At 42.7% G+C, this 21,726-nt stretch overlaps 2 protein-coding genes across 5 annotated transcripts in view; one reads left to right on the plus strand and one right to left on the minus strand.

The window, feature by feature from the left end:
* The window catches only part of KCTD1 (potassium channel tetramerization domain containing 1), a 97,103-nt gene that overhangs the window by 54,580 nt on the left and 20,797 nt on the right, over positions 1 to 21,726 (plus strand). For 3 of the 4 annotated variants that reach the window (XM_081562720.1, XM_081562721.1, XM_081562723.1), the window contains exon 3: positions 20,887 to 21,031. The exons of the other annotated variant lie outside the window; for it this stretch is intronic. In XM_081562720.1, coding sequence (XP_081418846.1) covers positions 20,887 to 21,031 — 145 coding nt within the window. The remainder of the gene's footprint in view (positions 1 to 20,886; positions 21,032 to 21,726) is intronic. 4 annotated transcript variants of the gene reach the window in all.
* Positions 9,668 to 21,726, minus strand: part of TAF4B (TATA-box binding protein associated factor 4b) — a 187,915-nt gene continuing 175,856 nt past the window's right edge. The window contains exon 18 of the transcript XR_014074863.1: positions 9,668 to 11,987. The gene's annotated coding sequence lies outside the window, so the exon portion shown is untranslated. The remainder of the gene's footprint in view (positions 11,988 to 21,726) is intronic.

Below are 21,726 nucleotides of genomic sequence, written 5' to 3' on the forward strand. Positions count from 1 at the left end.
TTCAGCCTTGATGGTCACCTCGAACAAAAATAATATTAACAGCAGTTGTTATATTGATGGCTATTCCGACGTGGACTTCTTAAAACCAGGAAGTGGGCTGATACAACTGATTAACCAAACCTATCGGGTCGCAGTGAGGCAAGGCCTAGCTAAAAGAGCTGCTAACCTGGAAGTGAAAGACAAGATCTCATGTTACAATCCCCTGAGCCATCCTATCTGTGTGCTTCACAGAGCTTTTGTATCTTTAAAACCAAGTATATGAGTTAACTCCCATATAAGGAGATTATGCTGAATTGGTCTCTTCTAAATAGCAGCGGAGTTACTAAGCACACTGGCATATGTAGCTAATTGCAAAACCCAAGAGACTCAGCTTTCAGCCTTCCGGTCGACACCCATGGCCACCCAAGGGGTGTGTGTGTCTGGTGCTTTAGGATGGCAGTGCCAAGAGTGTGTGCCTTGCCAGCAGAGAGGCGGCTCTGGCAGGCTTCACCCCCAACGTGCTGGCCATTCTCGGGCACTTCACCTGGAGGTGCACTGATAGGAGGGCTTCCCGGTGACTTGGGTTCGATCGCTGGGTCGGGAAGATCCCCTGGAGAGGGAAGTGGCTACCCACTCTAGTATTCTTGCCTGGAGAATCCCATGGACAGAGGAGCCTGGCGGGCTACGGTCCCTGGGGTGGCAAAGAGTCAGACACGACTGAGAGACTAAAACGACAGCTGCAGCACTGAAGGGAAAGGTGGGCATGTGCAACATTAAGAGGTTAGTCCACAGTTTCAGAACAATTGAATTCTCGTGTGGATTTCCGAGCAACTTCTGTGTGCCAGCCTCGGGAGTTTTCTGTAATCCTGTGTCAGGGCTGGGGGTTCTGTGCTCTGACTGTGACGTCAACAGTTCCAGTTCACACTGTGGTCCCTAGACACACACAGTGGGTCCCCAGGTGTCATCTCACAGGCTCGCACTTTAGGATCTCTACAAAAACGCCCCCAAATTAATGTACCCTGTTTTGCAAACTGTTCCTTAAATGTTCATTTGGAATTGCTGCATGACACTGAATATAACTCAGATGGTAAAGAATCTGCCTTCAGTGCAGGAGACCCAGATTCGATCCCTGGGTGGGGAAGATCCCCTGGAGAAGGGAAAGGCCCACTCCAGTATTCTGGCCTAGAGAATTACATGGACTGTATAGTTCACAGGGTCACAAAGAGTTGGACACGACTGAGTGACTCTCACTTCACTTCACTTCAAATGGAAAGAGACAGCTGCTGGGGAAATGCCTGTGGACCTTCACACAGTGAGGACGGTCTAGTGGTGAGCAATTCTGATTGGCAAGATTGGTTGATCTTTACAAAAAACTAAAAGAAGGGACTTCCCCAGTGGTCTAGAGGTTGAGAATCCTCCTTGAAATGCAGCGGACTTGGGTCTGGTCGGGGAATTAGGATCCTGCCTGCTGTGGAGAAAATACACCCTCATACGTAGGCAACTGCTGAGTCCACGTGCAGCAACTAAGACCTGATACAGCCAAAAATAAATAAATATATTTAGAAAAAAAAAAGAAAAGGAAATTAGTTCGTGGGGTGACTCAAAAGGAGGAAAAGCACCTGGCCAATGAACAATGGAAAGTCTCTCCAGGATAATAAGGGAAATTTTTCCTCTTCTCTGTTTATTCTTTTCATCTTACAACATTGCTTTTCCAAAACTGCTCCTCACTTATATAGGCAAAGAGTAAATAAAACCAGCTTCAAAAGACTGTTTGTTATTTGTTTGTTTTTCAAAAACGATGAAGCTGGATTTTCTGTTCAGGGCTGAAAAGCCAGCTTCAGTAACTTAGGCTAGCAGATTCAGCCAAGTTGTTTTGCCACTGGGAGCAACATAGGCCTGAGTTTTAAAGTAATCTAGCTCATCAAGTCTTACCTTAGAGCATTATTTGAAGAAAAGTACAGCCAAGTTACAGGCACTGGCCTGTAGTTTTCCCTGTCATATTCTTTTATTCATTCCACAGATTTATTCTGTGTTCTCTGTCAACTGTGGCATACGCTAGCCAACAAAAGTCCTTGCTCTCTTGTCATTTAAAGGGAGTGGGGTGGAAGACAGTAAACAAATATACAATCGAATAATATTTGAGGTGGTAGTAAGTGAAGTAGGGAAAAAAAACAAAACAGAGTAAATGGCCTTGGGATGTAGTATGCTTCCTATTCTAAGTCTGCAGGTAATTTTATTCTGTGGTCTCTTTCTTCAGGATAGATCTTTATTTGTTCATCTACAGTTTTCAAGACAAAATCTAGGTTACATTTCAGGGTCGATGAAGAAGCAGATTGTTGTGACTTTGGTATCACAGATCACCCTTGAACTGTGATCAACAGCCTGTCCCTTTTTTTTTTTTTTAAGTTTAAGTAATTAATTTTATTTTTTATGTATTAATGTGTTTGGCTGCACTAAGTCTTCATTGTTGCACACAGGCTTTCCCTAGTTGCCGCGAGCAGGGGCTCCGCTCTTGTTGTGGTGCACGGGCATCTCACTGTGGTGTCTTCTCTTGCTGTGAAGCACCAGCTCTAGGGCTCCAGGACTTCAGTAGTTGTGGCACTTGTGCTTAGCTGCCCCGTGGCATGTGGAATCTCCCCGGACCAGGGACCGAAGCCCTGTCCCCTGCATTAGCAGGCAGATTCTTTACCACTGGACCACCGGGGAAGTCCCAGTGGCCTGTTCTGTGTTCTGTGATTCACCTCCTACTATCTAATGTGGCAGATATACACGTTCACCCTTCATCTTAGCGGGGGAAGTTCAGGGTCATGTCTATTGTCTGGGCTATGGGTACGGAACAGCTCCAGCCCCATCCATCATGTCCAGATTACCCCGCTAGTTATATTAACCATAATGCTGTTTCTGGTACATTTTCTATATTTTTGCATCTGGTGGTGACTGAAGTTTTATTTGGTGTTAACCAAAGTAGAGAGTTAACAGATGTTCAGAATGAACGTGGGCAGAAGGCCCTTGGAGGCAAATAACAACAAGGCTGGGATCCCTTAGCCCGATCCTTAGACACAGAAGAAGGGGCAAGTCACCTTGCCCCTGCAGATGGAGCCGGAGCCTTTGATGGCAGAGCAGTGACAATGGGTGGGGAGTAACACCGGGCGTTTAGAGTGAAACAACTCAGGACAGGGCTGTAAGTCCCATCTCAATTTTTATTAACTTCTCACTTGCCGAGCACTCAGCCTCCACTTAGAGACCTCCTCAGAAAGCTCCTTCTAACTTAGTTCATCCTTGAATCCTTGGTACCTAGTATCAGGCCAGCCACAGTTTACATTCAAGAGTTTGCTTAATATGTGAATTAATTATGGGGTAAAATACTGTACCCAGAGGCCAGAGCTTCAAAACAATGAAGGTCGAATAATCAAGTGAAGCTTTTCAAAATAGAAAATTACATTTAAAGCTGGCCTGAGTGCATTCATTACCTCCACCATTCCGTGTGCCGCCATAACATTATAGGAGGGCCTGTTATTGACCTCATTTAACAGATAAGAACACGCAGCTCCACAAGGCTCAGCAATGTGTTCACCCTTATTCAGCAAATGGGGGAAGGACCAGGATTGCAGCTCCCTCTGGCTCCAGGACCTTGGTTTTTTATTCTTTTAAAGTCATGCGTTGAAGAATTGATGATTTTGAATTGCGATGCTGGAGAAGACCCTTGAGAGTCCCTTGGACTGCAAGGAGTTCAAACTAGACAATCCTAAAGGAAATCTACCCTGAATGTTCATTGGAAGGACTGATGCTGAAGCTCCAATACTTTGGCCACCTGATGTGAAGAGCTGACTGTCTGGAAAAGACCCAAGACCCAGGCTGAAACAGCCTGGTGTGCTGTAGTCCATGGGGTCTCAAAGAGTTGGACACGACTTAGCGACTGAATGACAATCACAACACAACAGAGCCATGCTTCTCAACCTTAGTGGCATGTCAGAATCAACTGGTACTTGAAAAAGAAAACCGTGCCTTGCCCACGAAGATTCTGATTGCACTGGCCTTGAGCAGGGCCTGGGCGAGGGATTTGCAAATGCTTCCCACCTTCAGCCACACAGTCCATCTTTCCACCTTCTGGAACTGTGTTCTGAAGGTGGACTTTGGTCGAGGGAGCAGGTCATCTACAATATCTCGAGCTCCTTTATTCTCAAGTGGCCTTCACCTAATGCTGAGTCAGCCCTGGGGCATGTGGGGCCCCTGAATGCTGGAGCTCCCATACGGGTTTCCTGCCATGAGCATGTGGCCCAGGGTTGTCCAAATACCATGCTCTCCATTTGTGTGTGTCATGACTTGAAAAAGTATGAAAAGCACCACCTTAGATGGGAATAGTGGGTTAAATGAGTCTTGTTCTTCTTTGCTGCTGGATTTCAGGATGCCCTTTTTTCTGTGCCCCATGTCCAGCATACACACCCTTCCCACAGCAAGGGACAAAGTTGGCCTTGGACCGGTGGCCACCTGCTGATGGCTGCTGGGTTGCACCTGTGAAGAGAAGTTCATTAGCAAAACTTTCAGGGACCAGCTTTGGCCCCAGCATGCTGTGCCCAGGGGGAGGAATGGTCTAGGGGATGCCAGGACAGGTAAGGCTGCTCATCAGGTTAGGGGGTCTCTAAGCCCACTGATGCATTTCTCACCAGCTCTCTGCTGCGCTCCTCCTTTCCTGTTGCTGATAAAGCAGTGAACCTGAGTGCAAGATGCTACAGACTATCTCACATTCACACCCCTGTGCAAAACACACGTGCATGTACCCATCAGAAGTATCATTTTAAAGATTTTTAAAATATATTTCTAAAACATGCCCCCTAAGCTTACGCTTTGGGTTTTAAGCCAAATAATAGGTCTACCAGTAGTCTTCAGCGACTTGCACCGTGCCTGGCAATGCTGGATAAATATTTGTTGAATGAGTTTTGCTTTGTTGAGTGGCATGAGTTTTGCTCTGACCTGGAGCAGCTTAACCACCTCAGGGCTGCTTCAGCTCAACCACATTTTGAATCATCAGATGCTACAGTGATGTCAGATCTTAGCGGCAAGCCTAGTCCAATCTGGGCAGCAAAGATTAACATCCCATTCTCTTCAAAGCAGAGCCTAGAAAGGAATTTTCTAGTCTGATTACCCTGAATCGAAAAAGTAAGAAGAAGGAGAAGGGAATCCATCAGTCTGGTCGTGACCCAGACACCCATGAACCAGATGAACAGAAGGGTGACGCCTACCTTCAGAATGTTTTCCTCCCACTGATAACTTCCTCCCTGAACCTCTCACATCAGGGTCATCTCCAGATGCTTGAAAAAAAAAATCGTGCAGGTTCCTCAGCTCCGCCCATCTGTATCCTAGGATGTGAGGGAAATGAGCAGTTTTTATTGACATCCAGGGGATCCATCTACATCTCAGAGTTTGGGCCCCGGATCTGCAGAGAAGGACTGTAAAACATGAACGCATCCACCTGCAGCCCGGTGGAAATGGTGGTGGCGTGGCCAGGGACACGTTGTTAGCACGAGGCTTTTCGTATTGATTCTTTCTTGATTCTCAGCACTTGGGACCATAATACGGACTGTGCTCATTTTGATCCGTCACAATGAATAGTGTCATTAAGCAACACCAACGTCGTTTTTGCTGTTTATAATCATATTTTCATATTTCCTGAAGAAAGTACTTTTATAATAAACTATATATTCTATTTACTTACTGAAAAAGTTAATTTGTAGGTATTTCACAGAAGATTCCAGTCATCTCGTCCAAGGTTAACATGTGAAAGATATGCTCTGCTTTACTGTGTTCTTGAGAACAATTCCATTAAAAAGGCTTTAAATTACCAACGTTATTTTACACAACCCAGCTCACAAATCTCCCACGACTTTGGTTCCCCAAACCCTGTAGTTTCTGTTGGTTACATAATTCTGATTCTGGTTGAGTGCTTTGTTTGAGAGCTTTTTCATGGCAAAGGAGAACCAACATTAATTTTAGGTGAATTTCCAAAAGACAGACTACATTTTGGCTCCGTAGGGAGTTTTGTGAGTAGAATATGACACCCCACAGCTTGTGTCTACCATATCGGTCTTGATTCTATCTTCCCAAATTGCTGTGGTCTACTCTACCAAAAGTTGAAACCTCTCTGTATCTCCCTGCATCGGAACACAGCAAGGTGTGTACGCTATGTGTATTCTTGGCTGGAATAAACAATGTATAATTCTAAAGTTGAAGGATCTTTTTTTATGAAGCCAGTGGAGAAACTAAACTTTTTCCCCCTTCCAAAGAGAAGCATTTATTCAAAACAAAAAACACATGGTGTTACAAATTGCATGTAAACTCTGAGGACTTAAAAATTAAAAAAAAATTGAAAGTCACACTGAAGGATCCCTTATGGGTCCACTGGACACCCACATGCCCTCAGCTGAAGCCTGAGCTGTGGTGCTAGATGTCTGGCACCGTTTCCGTGTCTGGCAGTGCTTCCTATTATTGGTATATAAATAATCGATATTAAAATGCCATTTCTTTTCATTAGAAATGCAGGATTCATTGTCTCAAATCAATGAATTGTCAATATTCTGCTTCCAAATGGTAACTCTCGAGGTGCCTGGAGATAGAAAGTTGTGACAGTCTGTCTCCAAAGCAGCAAGCTGAAGTGGGTACATAAGGCTTTCCGTGTGGCTTCCGAATGTGCCCAGAGTGGTCCTGGTGGGAGGATGAAGGATATGAGAGGTGGCGGGGGATGAGAAGTCAGCTGTGCTCTTATGGGCATATGCTTTTCATGTAGTCTTATTCCCAAGGCAGACACCCAGAAGTTCCAACTGGGCGGCAATTCCGTTTGCCAAAAAAAAATTAAAAAAAAAAAAATTTGGTCCCACAGATGTAACAGATTTTTGCTGGACTGTCTGAATCTAATCAAGACACAGCATCGGGAGAAATGACACCATCACTTGGATAATGTTCTCCTGCTGCCACATAAACGCCGTGTGTCGGTTTGCTTAGTAATGACCTCACTGTTTATCTTTTTCGGTAGTAATGATTATTTTTACGCCTGTGCAGCTTCTCTTAGTGTGTTCCCCGTATTCAGAACATAAATGACAGCTGTGCCCATCAGCTAACCACCACTTTCAAACAGTGGCCTACCCCGCCCGGCTCAGAGGGCTTCGTGACAGAGAGGTGAATCTCAACTTGCCCAAACCTGTTTCGATGATTTGAACCAAACCTGCTTCAGAGCCCCCACCTGGCCTCGTAAGGGCTTGGCTAGGCCCCGGCCACCCCTCTGAAAACTGACTGTAAAAAATCACAGCTTAGGAGGCCCTGAGGGCTTCAGACCTTACCTCAGAAATGAAACTCTTCTGGTCTTGAAGCAGTATAAAACAGTCAATGTCAAAGAAAAAAAGGGTTTTTTTCCCTTCTATTCACTGTGAAATAATACTTATTCATTTAGCCTAGTGACAATAAGAGATTTCAAAGGCAAATACAGGCTACTTAAAAGGTAAAGAAATTTTATAGTCTGTTATAAAAAGCAGATCACTAATACAACATTGTAAATCAACTATACTTCAATAAAAAGGGAAAAAAATCAGATCAATAGTCCAAGGAAACTTTGTCCTCTTGACAGAGAGAAAACCAAATTCTAACTTTGTACCACCTTATATATTAAAATGCATTCCAATCTTAACCAGTTCTGACCACATAAAAAGCTCCTTTATCAAGGTTTTTTTCCCATAAAACTTCTATAGATTCTGTTCACCTTCAGATTTTTTCCTTTTCTCATTTTCTCTTTTTTTAACCTCCTGGGGAAAAAAAAAAGGAAGGATATACATTTAAGTGTATCTTGCTAACCCGTAATCTTAGGGACCCTGAGGAAGGTACTTCATCACAACATGATCATTTTGATGATACATTGCAAAAGGAATAAGGTGGTGTGAAGGATGGAATTCAGAGAAGATTGCTGGACACATTAAGTGAAAGTGTTAGTCGCTAAGTCACGTCTGACTCTTTGAGACCCCCTGGGCTGTAGCCCGCCAGGCTCCTCCGTCCATGGGCTTTCCCAGGCAAGAATACTGGAGTGGATAGCCATTTCCTTCTCCAGGGGATCTTCCCAACTCAGGGATGGAACACAGGTCTCCTGCATTACAGGCAGATTCTTTACTGTGTAATCCATGATAAAATGGGCTGGAATAAGCTTATAAGAGCCTAGTGAACTTAGGGAGCCGTGAGCAGTGCAATTGAAGCTCTGGTCTCCACTCTGGCAGACAATCTATGATGATTACAAAAACCCAACAGTCATGATACAGTTTGTATTTCCAAGTACACATCCTGCCAGGCTCTTGAAGAACACGTTTGTAATACTTTATGTAGATTTTTAAAACTTCAAGAAAGTCATCATTTGTAAAAAGAAGCTTTGGTTTTAGTGCACTTTCCCTCAAGACTCGAAAGTACCAAGTTATGGGAGCAACAGATACGGGAAACAGTGGTATCAAGTGACTTCTACAGTTTGTCCCATTTATATGATCACAGTAAGGAAGGGGAAACATGAGAAAATCTTGTCATTAGCAGGGAGACTTTTTTTTCTTTAAATGTGTTGTAGGTCAGGGCTTGGTTCTGGTTTTTGTTAGAAGGGACGAGGAGAAACATTGGTAGATACACCTACCACCCAGCGAGTCTATGGACCGGCTTGGTGCCTTTGGGTAAATTCTTAAACTGTAATAAACCAAGCCTGAGTGCCAGAAGGGTGTGGACAGTTGCACAAGACACACACACCTATGACAACGCATTGTTGACCTTGGTGCAGCCAAAGGCAGGTGCTGTCAGTAAGCACCCTCCTTATTTCTCAACCCCCTACACCCGAAAATGTTGTCTTTGAATCATGAGCTGATAAAAACTTCATATTTTTCACATGTCACTTTTGAGTTGGTGACTGTGTAAATAATCTTGCGACATAAATTCAAAATCTTAAGCCTCTCAGAGTACAAAGCTAACCAGGCACATCATCCTTCATGATTTGAAGAGATAATTGAATGGTGTTTTCAACAAAAGGGTGGTATGGATATTTTATATATTCTTTAAAACCTTTAGATGCTTTTGAAGCTGTGTAAATATGACTCTTGTCTGATTAGCAGCTTTCTTTCCTTCTTAGCTTCTGAGGTGGTATAACTCACAGTCCTGGGGCTAAATCTCCTCCCTTTTGGCTTTGTCATCTCAAAGCCTAGTTTGTGAAAGTGTTTTTAAGCCTCCTAGTCACTCTGAAGTCATACAGTGACAGAATAATTCATTTTCATTCATCTAACCACCTTTCAATCCTCCTGAGTTTTTGAATGATACTCTGTTATAAGACCTTTGAACAGTGTCAGTAATGGCTGTGTGTGTGTGTGTGTGTGTGTGTGTGTGTGTGTGGGAGCAGGAAAGGGATACAAACGAGTCAGTATAGATTCACTTCCTTCCTTCCATACATCTTCTTTTAAGTTTTCACAAAGCATTTACATAGTCTTCAGGTAAATTGTATTTTTCTTCTTTCTTTTTTGTTTTATCAAGCACCGTGTGAAGCCTCTGGTTATAATAGCTAACAAAATACTATGCAAAATATGTAAATGCTTTGTTGTAAACTGCTATTTTGCTGGCCCCATTACAAGTGGGAAAACACTGTTAAATTGAAAAAAGAAACAGCTGGCTTTGCCATAGCCCGCTCATAGTGTCATATAATTAATAGGATGCTTTTATTTGAAAGGACTGCTGTGATGTACTGTGAGCCAATTCCAACAGGCTGGGGTGGTAAGAGAGCAGAGGAAATGGGAAGAGGCTCTAGTCCACATCCTGTTGTTGCTGATAGTCTCCAAGTATGGTGGAGAGAGTGGGGGGCCACTGGGGGACCACAGTCACGGGGGGATGGGCTGAGTCCCTTTCCCATATGAGGGAGATTGATGACCAGATGGAGGAGTCGGGAACATTTCATCACAGAGGAAGGCACTCCTTCAATAGTTGGGGCTGCCGATACTCAGAATCCTGGGAATAAGATCACACAAAAATAGGTTAGGAACTTCCATGATGGTCCAGTGGTTAAGACTCCATGGTTCCACTGCACAGTGTATGGATGGGATCCCTGGTTGGGGAACTGAGATCCTGCATGCCGTATGGCACAGCCAAAAATAATTATTATTATTATCATTTAAAAATAAATGTTAAAACGGTAGGTTAAGTTCAGCAGGAACATATGCAAGGGTTTGCTTATGTGACGAGAAACCACAAATGAGAAAACTGGAGTGGAGCAAGACGCAGATGGGTTAGCAGGAGGTGCCGGAGCTGGAGTTCTGGGACAGACGGACACTGAGAGTTGGGGACAGTGATGAAGGTGGGCTGGCCCTCACTCTTCCAGGATGGGAGGCCGCACAGTTCAGCCACGCACAGCTAGCGATCTGGTGGCTCCACACCTCAGCATCTCCACCACTCACATCACAATATCACCTGTACATACTCTCGAGTTGTGGTGAGGATTAAATCAGCTAATCCACAGAGTTTCTAGCAGCGTTCCTAACATAAACTTGGGCTTCCCTGGTGGCTCAGACGGTAAAGAATCTGCCTGCAATGCAGGAGGCCCAGATTCGATCTCTGGGTCAGGAAGATCCCCTGGAGAAGGGAATGGCAACCCACTCCAGTATTCTTGCCTGGAGAATTCCATGGACAGAGGAGCCTGGTGGGCTACGGTCCGGACCATAGGGTTGCAAAGAGTCAGACACGACTGAGCGACTAACACTTTCAGACTTAACAGAAACTCAAATAATGTTAGCTATTATAACATTTTTTTCTCTGAATAGTAATTATATTGTAAACTGAAAAACATATTCTAGAGTCTTAAATCAAGAGAAAACAGGAGTATGTCACACATACCTCCAAATATAGAACAGCTGGTGGGGAGGAGGGTAGGGGTGGGCTGGGGAGAGACCTTTGCACATGTGCGGGCTTGCCTGCCCCCAGAGAAAGCGAGGGGAAGGCGAAGCAGAAACCGCTGGAGCCGAAAATACCAAAGTGGGCTCCCATGAGACACGGTGATGCTCTAATCCGGGACTGGTCTTAAAAAGTAGTGGTAAACCCTGGAAACCATTTGAAAACAAACACTTGTTCAAACCAAAGAACAGGTGATCTAAAACATTGTCTTCCAAATCAAGGTGCTCAGCAGGATTTTCTGTGCAGTTGGATTCTGTTTTGGCATTGCCTGTCTTCTCCAAGGTATGAAAATCTGTCAGCATTGACTGAGCCCAGGCTTGACCGAGAAGCAGAAGAATCACTGGGCTTAGAGAGCCGCCCCAAGCAAGGCTCTGCGATCCTGCTGCCTCCACGCTGGTTAACTGACTGCAGTGCCCTCACTTGTAAGATGCAAGTGATGGTATCTACCTAGCAGAGCTGTTGTCAAGACTCGGCGCCCTGCAGGTAGTGGACACTCAGTAAATGTAGCTCATGTCAGACATCCATTTCTTCCTCATAAGGATTCTTTAGATGGGCTATTATCCCCTTCCTCGGATGAAGAAATCGAAACTCAAACCGATTTTGGTCTTGAAGATGGTAAAGCCAGGATTCCAGCAGGTCTGTTGATTCAGAGCTGAGCTTCCAGGGGCTCCTGAGAGAAGACCGAAAGCGCAGCACCCAAGCCCCTGTGCCCTCACTCGCTGCACTCAGGCCTGCGCTTTGAGAGAGGCGCTCCTCATTGGTTGAGTCCCCACCTCACCCATCACGCTGTTTCTCACCTGAAATCGCTCCTCCAAGCCCTTGTGCCCTTCTCTTTATGCCTGGCGGTCCTGAAGACCCAGTAGAAGCGTTGCTTCCTACAGGAAGCCTTCCCTGCTTGCCCCAGACTGGCTAGTCCCTGTCCTCTGTCCTTCCGTAGCACCCAGCTGGCCCGAATCACGCTCATCTGAGTAGGCCCCAGGACTTCCCTGGTGGTCCAAGGGTAAGACTTCACCTTCCGATGCAAGGGGCGTGGGTTCGATCCCTGGTCAGGGAGCTAAGATCCTGAATGCCTGGGAGCCAAAAAACCAAAACACAAAACAGAAGCAGTCTCATAACAAATTCAATAAAAACTTTAAAAGGGTTCCACATCAAAAAAAAAAAAAAATCTTTAAAAAAATTAAAAAATAAGAGGTCCGGCGGAGTACCCAGAAACATGACAAGCATTCAATAAATGTAGGAATAGAAAGCCTACTTTGGTAAATTCCAGGGGTGTTTTTTAAAAACAGTCAAGTTAATTATAATACATTTTTATAGTAAGCAATTAAAGTAACTCTCTAATTTAAAAAATTTTCCCTATGCGTCATGGGAAGGACTAGCCCCTACCCCCAACCAGTGGCCCTGGGCTCCCCCTGAAGCCATCGGTATTGCTGTCAACTAGGATTCTCCAAAATGCTGAGTGCCAGAATTGCTGGCGCTCTCCTACATTTTTTTATATTTTAAACTTGCCTTTCTTTTCTCCCCTGCTTTCTTCAGCTCTGTGAATCATTTAAGAAAATGATGCTGCCACAGGGAACAGGTACTGGAAACATTACTTCCTCATAAGTAGATATAATTTGTTTTGTTTGCTTTTCCTTAGAAGGTATTTTCTCTTTTCTTTTAAATTACCTCTGTCCATTTCTGTAACAAGCTCTGAATTCATTTTTATCTGTGTTCCTGAAATATCAATGAAACTTCCCAAGTGTGGAAACTCTACAGAACTATTTCTCAAATTTTATAAACAATTATATGCACATTAAATGCTGTTTGATAAATAAGAATTCTCTAACAGTGAGTTGACTGGTGTTTTTCATTTGGGGGGATTTTTTATATTATAATAATACCAAGCATAGCATCATCTCTCCCCTTTTTAAGAAAAACTTTTTATTATGGATATTATTCTTTTTTTTGGCCATGTGACTTGTGGGACTTTAATTCCCCAACCAAGGATTGAATCGAGGCCCTTGGTAGTGAGACAGCAGAGTCCGCTGGATTACCAGGAAATTCCCTATTATGGACATTTAAAAATATATGCAAAGCAACTATACTATAATAAAAGCTAATTTTAAAAATATGCAAAAATAGAATATGAAATGAAAACCCCTGCATTTCAAAAGGTTTCCAGTATCAACCCACCATCTCTCTTCCCTTCCACCTGCTCTGTTTCCCTCCTCTCCCATCCCAGCAGAAAGGAGGGAAGGGGACGCTTTGGTTGCAGTGCTGATTTTTCTTTTAAAAAAACAAAACAAAACAATTTTTTAAAATTTATCTGTCTCCGCAAGGTCTTAAGTTTTGGCACGCAGGATCTTCAATATTTGTTGCGGAATGGAAACTCTTAGTTGCTACATGTGGGATCTAGTTCCCTGACCAGGGATTGAACCCAGGCCCCCTGCACTGGGAGCTCAGAGACTTAGCCACTGGACCACCAGGGAGGTCCCAGTGCTGGTTTTTCTTTCTGCTTTTCTTTCCTTCCCTGCTGTTCTAAGTCTAGGTTCCACTGCAGGGACAGCTTCCTATACACCTCTCGTGCATGTACCCACACCTACAAACACAGACACTCACTCCCACACACACACACACATCTGCACAAACACACACCTTCCCCCAGCCCTCTACCTCATTTGCTGTCTTCCTTAGGTATCAAATATTAGAGGACAGAAGCTTGGTTGAACCCAGGTCTCCTGCACTGCAGGCGGATTCTTTACCAGCTGAGCCACAAGGGAAGCCCAGGAATACTGGAGTGGGTAGCCTATCCCTTCTCCAACAGATCTTCCCGACCCAGGAATCGAAACAGGGTCTCCTTCATTGTAGGTGGATTCTTTACCAAATGAGCTATCAGTTAACTTGGGTTAGAAGGCTTGAAAAAATATGAAACCACAGTACTTCTGAAAACAAAATTATTCAATAGAAAAAGGCTGTAAATCAGATTTTTTAAAAAAGTAATATCCTACTGATTGATGGACTCGTCACAGATTGTTTTTCTATTTTGCTGCTTCTTCATCCTCTGTGCTTTTCTAGTTTTTAACAATGAGTAGGTATTGCTTTTATAATTTAAAAATATCCGCCAGAAGTAATGCTCAAGAGGTCACTTGGATATTGCCTCTGAAACGGTTCACCAGCAAAATAAATCTGGACCAAAAACTAAAGGAAACCTTTTCCTAAAGTTCAAACCATATATTCCATGGCTTGGAAGCCCAGAGGTGGAGAAGAAAAGGCTTTTCTTGGCAAAGGAGAGCAGAGTGGGTGAAAGGTTCCACAACCCGTGTCCTGCCTTTTCTCACCATCTTTAGTGTGTCTTTGGCACTAAGCTCTCAACCCCACCCCTGGGCAGGGTCTTCTCCACCCTCCCTGAGCAAGTTAATCCTAGCATGGGCACTGCCCACAGGCCCTTGTCCTACCGCCTCCCTCCCCTGTAATTACCATGTGTGCACTAGCTCCTCTGAGGAGTTGAAAGGCTTAACCTGCTTGCCTCTGGTAAAGCAGGGCCAGGTGCTGTGTTGCCTGCCATGGTGCTTCATGTGGCATGGGGTTCACCAGACAGCACAAGGACCACGGGGTGGATGGAGCTCAGAAGAGCTGGAAGCATCTCCAAGCTAAATTTCCTTAGCTGTAAAGTGACCATTCCCACAGTGGGGTTGACAGAATTAAATGTAGGGGCACCGAACGTAATGGGACACAAGAACTCAAGGTAAATGGAGTTGAAATACGCCATCTCAGGTATATGCCTCAACCCAGAAGAAGTTTTCGTTGTCCTAAGAATCTTGACTTTCCCATCTATCCTTATTCCCCAATTATGTCATAGTTGTACCAACAGTTTGAAAGTAATCTCTGAAACCTTGGGGTGTTTTGGTTCGGTTCGGTTTGGTTTGGTTCAGTTTCCCTGAGCTTCAACTTTTTCTCAGCTGTTAAGTAAATGATAGCTTCCCCACAAAGCTGGTAATAATCAAGCTTTCTTGAGATAACATGCAACGCCAGCAAAGTCTTATTGAACTATATAAAAACCGTGCATTTCCCAAGGGATGTTGTTCATTTGTTGTCTTCTTGCTTGTTTTAGGGTGTTTTTTTTTTTTAATTAGAAATGAAAAGGAGGTATATTTAGTGGTCAAGAACCACTTTAGAATGAGACCTAGGTTGGAGCCTGAGCCAATTGATGGCCATTCTGGGCTCAGTGTTCTCATCTGTGAAATGGGAATAATATGGTCACTTCATAGGCTCATTGTAAGAATGAAATGAGATAAAGCCCATAAAGCAGGCAGCTCCTTTTTTGGCACGTAATAATATTCAATCAATAGTAACTAGCATTAGAACAGGTGTCTTCATAGGCTTGAATGTGACCATCCTCTGCCCATTCCTCCCCCCCGCCCCAGGGGCAGCATGGTGGGTTTACTGCCAACTCTCTGTCTAGCCAACTGTGCATCCTTGAGTCATTTCTCCATTTGTAAAATGGGAGGTTGTTCTAGGTCATGCTGGTGATCCTTCACCTCTAAAAATGTGGCTGGCTATTTAAGAAAACGTGCTGTGACAGTTCAGGGTGACAGAATAAGCAACTTGAGATTATTTCAAATTGATGACATTGACTTGCTGCTCTTTAGTCTCTCTACTCATTTGCCTTTGTACTGGTTCCCAACTCAGCAGTTCATTAAACTTCCTCGGGGAGCGTTTTAAGAGATGCAGATGCTTGGGGTCTAAACCCTGAGCAATAATTACATCAGAATATCTGGCACTGGGCATCTGTATTTTTTAAAAGGTCCCTAGATGATTCCACTGTGCAACCAGGGTTAAGAAGCACTGCTCTATACAAATGACATAGTCAAAAACAAGGGAAAGGAGACAGGACTTGGATAAACTGCAAGCTGCCGCTGTGAGATGTGATCTCAGAGATAGTGTTTTGATTTTCTCACTTCTAAATTTGGTCTTTTCCTAAACATCACTGAGAGCATAGCCTGACATCAGTCCCCATTGCCCTCCAAACCAAACCCAAACTCCTTGACCTGCTTACACAGCTCTTCGTGGTCTGACTTCTGCTGCCCATCTCATTTTTGAGTTGGCCTGTCTCTCTGCCCTAGTGGAGAGTAATCATATGGCGGTGTTTGTTTTTTTCCCCACTTCAAGCCTTTGTATCTTCCCTACACCTGTCTTTTCTTATCTAACCTTAGCTCCCACCTCTGTACCAGCTTCTGCTTATCATTCAGGCTCTCCTGTGAACTTTCATTTTCTTCCCTGAGTACTCCCACAGCGCCCTCTGCATACCCACTGCACACTCAGTCACACCACTTGATCTGCATTCCCAGCCCCACAGACTGTTAAATTCCATGAAAGTCAAGAGAGTGGTTTATTCACCACTGCATTCCCTGTATTTCACATGATCAGGTTGAGTGAGTATTGGTGGAGAGAATGAACAAATAACTGAGTGACTATACAATAAAAAAAAAAAAAGGAAAGAGAAATTCTTTTTTTTTGACCGTGCGACATGGCATGTGGGATATATAGTTTCTTAAGGAAGGATTGAACCCATGCTGCCTGCAGTGGAAGTGGGAAGTCTTAACTTACTGGACCACCAGGGAATTCCCAGGAAAGCAAAATTCTTAAGGAACTGAGTCACAGTTAAATTAGAGAACCTAAGTCCTATAAATGATTGAATACACAAGAAAAAATAAATTCTTAATGACTAATATTCACACTAAGCCAAGTCTCTTTCATTTAAGACCATTCTTTAATGCCAGCGAGAAGGGGAGCCACAGTGAAGAAGCAGACTAACTTTTCACCAAAAGGAACTTAATTTCCTTGGTGGTTGGGCTGCATTGTTTGAGGCACAGAGTAATCAACAGACTTCTAACTCTAAAAAGCAAGAAAGAGGAACACATTTGAATGTCTATTAATGCATATTTTAAGTGAACCTTTATAATCCTCTACTCTTTGCGACCTGTAACCTCTGTCCATGGATTTCTCCAGACAAGTATACTGGAGTGGGTTGCCATTTCCTCCTCCAGGGGATCTTCCTGACCCAGGAATTGAACCCAGGCCTTCTGCATTGCAGGCAGATTCTTTACCATCTGAGCCACCAGGGAAGCCTGATCCTATAGTTAATGAATTATTTGCACATAAAAATGATAGGATGCTTACAATTTACTTTAAAAATCCCAGAGCGGAGAGAGGAACGCAGAGAGGTACAGGTGAAAAACGACTGAACAAGAATTGATAGTTTTAGAAGCTGGATGGACACATGGGAGTTCATTATCCTATTTTCCCTGCTTTGGCATACAGTTTGAAACTGTCCAAAATAGAATGTTAAAAAATAAATGTCAAAAGAATAAAATTGTGGGAGGAAGTTTTTCTCAGTACTGCCACTTGGTTCAGTGAGTGGGTTGTTTTTTTTTTTTAAAAGGCAGTCATACATCATCTGGAGCCAGCCTGGTCTTGGTCAGTTGAAAAACAGGAATGTTCTCCAAGGTTAGTAAACTGTAATCAGGTCCACATAGTTTTCAGGCACCAGAGTTTACAAGTCACAACAGTTGATTTGTAACTCCATTCATGTGTCCACAAGAAATATAGCCTGTGTCGATGTTCCCCTCTATTTGCTTAGCCAAACAATGCTTTTCCACAGCACATTCAACCTCGAAACCAACCCAGGACCGGAGTTAACTATCGCTGGCACCACCCTGCCCTTCTGCATTGTTTTCACAAATTCAAAACCTTCCTCTTTTTAAAGGTAGCAAAAATCAGCCCAGTGTCCTCTTTTATTTCTTGTAACATTTGTTGATTCAAACGCAGGGACTCAGTCTTTTCCGAGGGGCCTTTCACTGCAGCCAGGAATGTGCGTGCTTTGACGCGGCCAGGGGCTCTTCCTTCCGAGCCTGCCCTCTCCCGCCTCTTGGCTCCCACGTCAACCATGCTGCTTCTGCCCTGGTACAGGAGGCGGGGAGGGTTTTCCCACCAATTTCAGGCCACGCCCTCCCTCCCCTGGAGCCAGCTGGAAGCAAAGGTTCCGGGTCGTGCAGGTTCCAGGCCTTGCTGACCCTAGCTAGAGACAGCTCCACGGTGGGGTTTCTAATCTGCCAAGGAGAGTCCTGTCCTTCCTCCCAGCTTCTCTTCTCCCACTGCCTTGCCCAGGGGCCACAGCCACCTTCCTGTCCCCTTGCTGAGTCTCCTTTCAGACTTCCCTCCTCTTGCCTTTACATCTTTTGCTATTTCAGCTAAATCAGATTGTAAAGGTGCTTCTTACTGCAACTGTGCAGTTTCTTGTTTTCTGCTGGTGGTGGGGTTTTTGTTTTGAGAGTATCCTAAAAACCCTTAACATGACACTTTTCTCCTATCTTGGAAAGGTCTGTAACAATATACCTCAGCCATGATTGTTCCTTTTACTCCTTTAAACCCTGTACCCTAAACTGCCCTCAGGCTTCAAAGAGCTGTTTTCGTAGAAATTTTTATTTGCTATTTTGGGGTACCTTCCTTTGCTGTCTTTTTGAGCATGCCATGACCCCTTTTGATTTTTTCATCAACCCCGAGAAAAAGCATGATTTTATAAAAGAATAGAGATGCAGAGAAGTTGTGGAGAAAGAAATGACAACCCACTCCAGTATTTTTGCCTGGAGAATCCCAGGGAGGGCGGAGCCTGGTGGGCTGCCGTCTGTGGGGTCGCACAGAGTCGGACGCGACTGAACCCTGAACCGACTTAGCAGCAGCAGCAGAAAAGCTGATTCGCTCAGATTGCAGCTAGTAACTGGCCAAGCCTCATTCCTGTCCTCCTTCAGTCACTCCTTGACTCATTCTCTCCGTGAAGATTTATTTGATCACTTTCTGTGCTGGCTCACTTCCAAGCCTAGATTTTGAAAATGAGCTTTTAAAAATTAAAAGCCTGGGATTTATTTAAGAATAAAATATTTACTTTTCATCTCATTAGTAAAGTGACTTGTAATCATCGATATTAATTTTTCTCAGGCTACAAAAATAATCAGTGTACACATTTGGATTTCATTATAAAACTCTTGCCAAACAAATCTCAGATAGACACGAAATCTCTAGACCTAAAGTGTTCATTCGGTAGTGGTAATTCTTTTCATTCCAATCATTGCAGGGAGGCCCCTTTAAGATCAAACAGACAGTACCCAATTGCCCCAGTGCTACTTAACTAGTTGGGCAAGTTACTCATCATTTTGAGCCTATTTCTTCATCTTTAAAAGGAGGATAATGGATTTGTTACATAAAGTGCTTAGATGAGTGCAAGGTATCCAGAAAGCAGTTAATAAATATAGCTCCCTTTTCTTCCACTGTCAACTGTAAATTTATCATTAACAGTGAAGAGTAGAATGTTTTAATAACAAGCAAACAAGTCTCATTCCTTCCCATCCTGCACCAAACTGTCCTGGAAACACAATAAATAAATGACTAAGGGTGTTTTAGTTTTAGTGCCTCTTCTTTACATAGTCTACCGTTTGATTGATGTGTTTATGAGAAATGAATGACAAGGTAGCATGCAAGGTAGAATCCGTGGATGATTGTAATCTACACCCTACATGATCACCCTCAATTCATGGAAAGTTGGATGAAAACAGTAGTTGAGAAAAATATATTGAGTTTTAAAGATACGATCTGAGTGATTAGTTGCTTTCTTCTTTGCACCTGCTACCTTCAGGTAGGACAGGAGTTTTCTAATTATCTTTAAAAGATTGTTACTGAAGCACATTCACAAGTCATTCTTTCTTGGGAGAGAGGGGAACAGCTTTCCTATTTGTTGGTTTGTTTGCCATATTTTAAGAGGGATGGAATTATCAATTTAGCTTACATCTGTCCCATTTCAAAAATAAGACTAGGAAGTGTATGATTTCAAAATCATCTTCAACATCATCACCAGAGCAATAAAATGGTGTTCCAAATCAGAGAGAGAGCTTGTTATGAGTTCCACAAAAATCTTTTCTTTAAAAATGGAACCATTTTCCTGCCTACACTTTTAATGAAAGTCAAATGTACCTCTTGGCAAAGGAAGAGATTTCAAGTGTGTAAATTCTATTTTCTGATACAGGATATTTATTTTTCATTAGCCAACCTTCTAGTTGTTCATAATATAGATGTGACCACTTTCTATTAACTGAGTGTATACTAAAGTGTATAGGTTCAGCCTGCCTTAAAGAGATGAATGATATTGGATACAAAATGCTTTAACTGTAGCACACTTTCTAAATGTTAACTGTAAACAGGAAACACATATTATGGATTCTTGTTCTTAAAAATTGCCCATTGCCACTTATGTTCCAGAACTAGGTCATATTTTTTGGGTGGTCAAATGTTTATATTTTATAATGATTCCTGGCTGTTACAAATGATTTTTGCTGAGACCTAGGAAACTAGACTGCATATTGTTAATGAAAAACATATTCTCTTAGATGAGTGATATTCTCAATGATTCATTTTTATAATTAAATGTAGATGTTAGCATATAGACATTGCTTTACTTTTAGAAAATATGGGACTTATGGGTAGGGAAAGCTCAGAAAACAGATTTCTTAAAAACAAAAATGCTTCTTTTTTTTGTAGACTCTGTTTAAAAGACACTTGGGAGCAATCACACTTTTTTTTTTTTTAATGACAGAGAAGGTTGTTTTAAGTAACACAGAGGGAAAGACGTGATCTTCCATTACAGTGACAGCACTTAGCCATAATCACCATGTCAGGAACATCTTCTTTACAGGTAAAAGACATTGAATAATAGAATTTACTTGAGAAAGCCTGTGACTGTTTTGAATTGTCTGGTCTTGAGATGTGTATCAAGCAGGGACCAGTACTTCTTAGGGGACCGTAACTACATAGTGGGTGATTTTCCCTGACTGCGTCTTCAAAAGTGCTGCCTTTAACGGTGACACAAAACAGTAGCTTTCAGTCTTAATGGCCGAACGATTGATTCTAATTGTCTTCACTGTTCCCTCTTTCCTATCACAGAATCGGAAGACTTTTTGATGGTACAGAGCCCATTGTTTTGGACAGTCTCAAACAGCACTATTTCATTGACAGAGATGGACAGATGTTCAGATATATCTTGAATTTTCTACGAACATCAAAACTCCTCATTCCTGATGATTTCAAGGTGAGGGATATTAACAACAGCGTAAATATGTGCTTTTTTTTTTAATGTGCTCCCAAAAATATTTCCAGCTCTACATTTTTAACACCAACTTTAATGGCATCAGAGGTTTCTGATATGGTTATACCGTCTTTGTGAAATAAAGTATACGGTCATTAACGTTTACGGCCAAAAGAGAGTGGCTTTTATGTGAAGAACAGAATTACAATTCATTTTAATACATTGAAAATGAATTGATTATATTGATTATATTCAAAGCTTATCTCTGATAAGTCTTAGGTAGAGAATAAAAGGAAACTTCTTTAGCTTAATAAAGACTTTTTCTCCCAGAAATTTAAAGCAAGCATTATGCTTACCAGTAAAATTTTAGAGTTGTTCCCTTTCAAAATTACTAACAAGTATTAGACTTAGTCCTACAAGATGCTGGAAACTCTAAGCAGTGAAGTTAGACAACAAAAAGAAATAAAAAGGGTTAATATTAGAAGGGAATATACAAAAATGTTATCTTTGCAGCTCCTTAATATGTCTCTGAGTAGAAGATTCTAAAGAATCAACTAAATATCATTAAAACTAATAAAAAAACTCATTAAAGCATCCATATTCAAGGTCCCAATATACTACAATTAATAGCTTACTGATAGAATACCAAAGCCAATCATAAAATGTAATGGGAAAATATACCACTTAAAATAACAAAA

This window comes from Giraffa tippelskirchi, chromosome 14 (genome assembly GCF_054371585.1).
Source record: "Giraffa tippelskirchi isolate mGirTip1 chromosome 14, T2T-mGirTip1v1.2.pri, whole genome shotgun sequence".
NCBI lineage: Eukaryota > Metazoa > Chordata > Mammalia > Artiodactyla > Giraffidae > Giraffa > Giraffa tippelskirchi.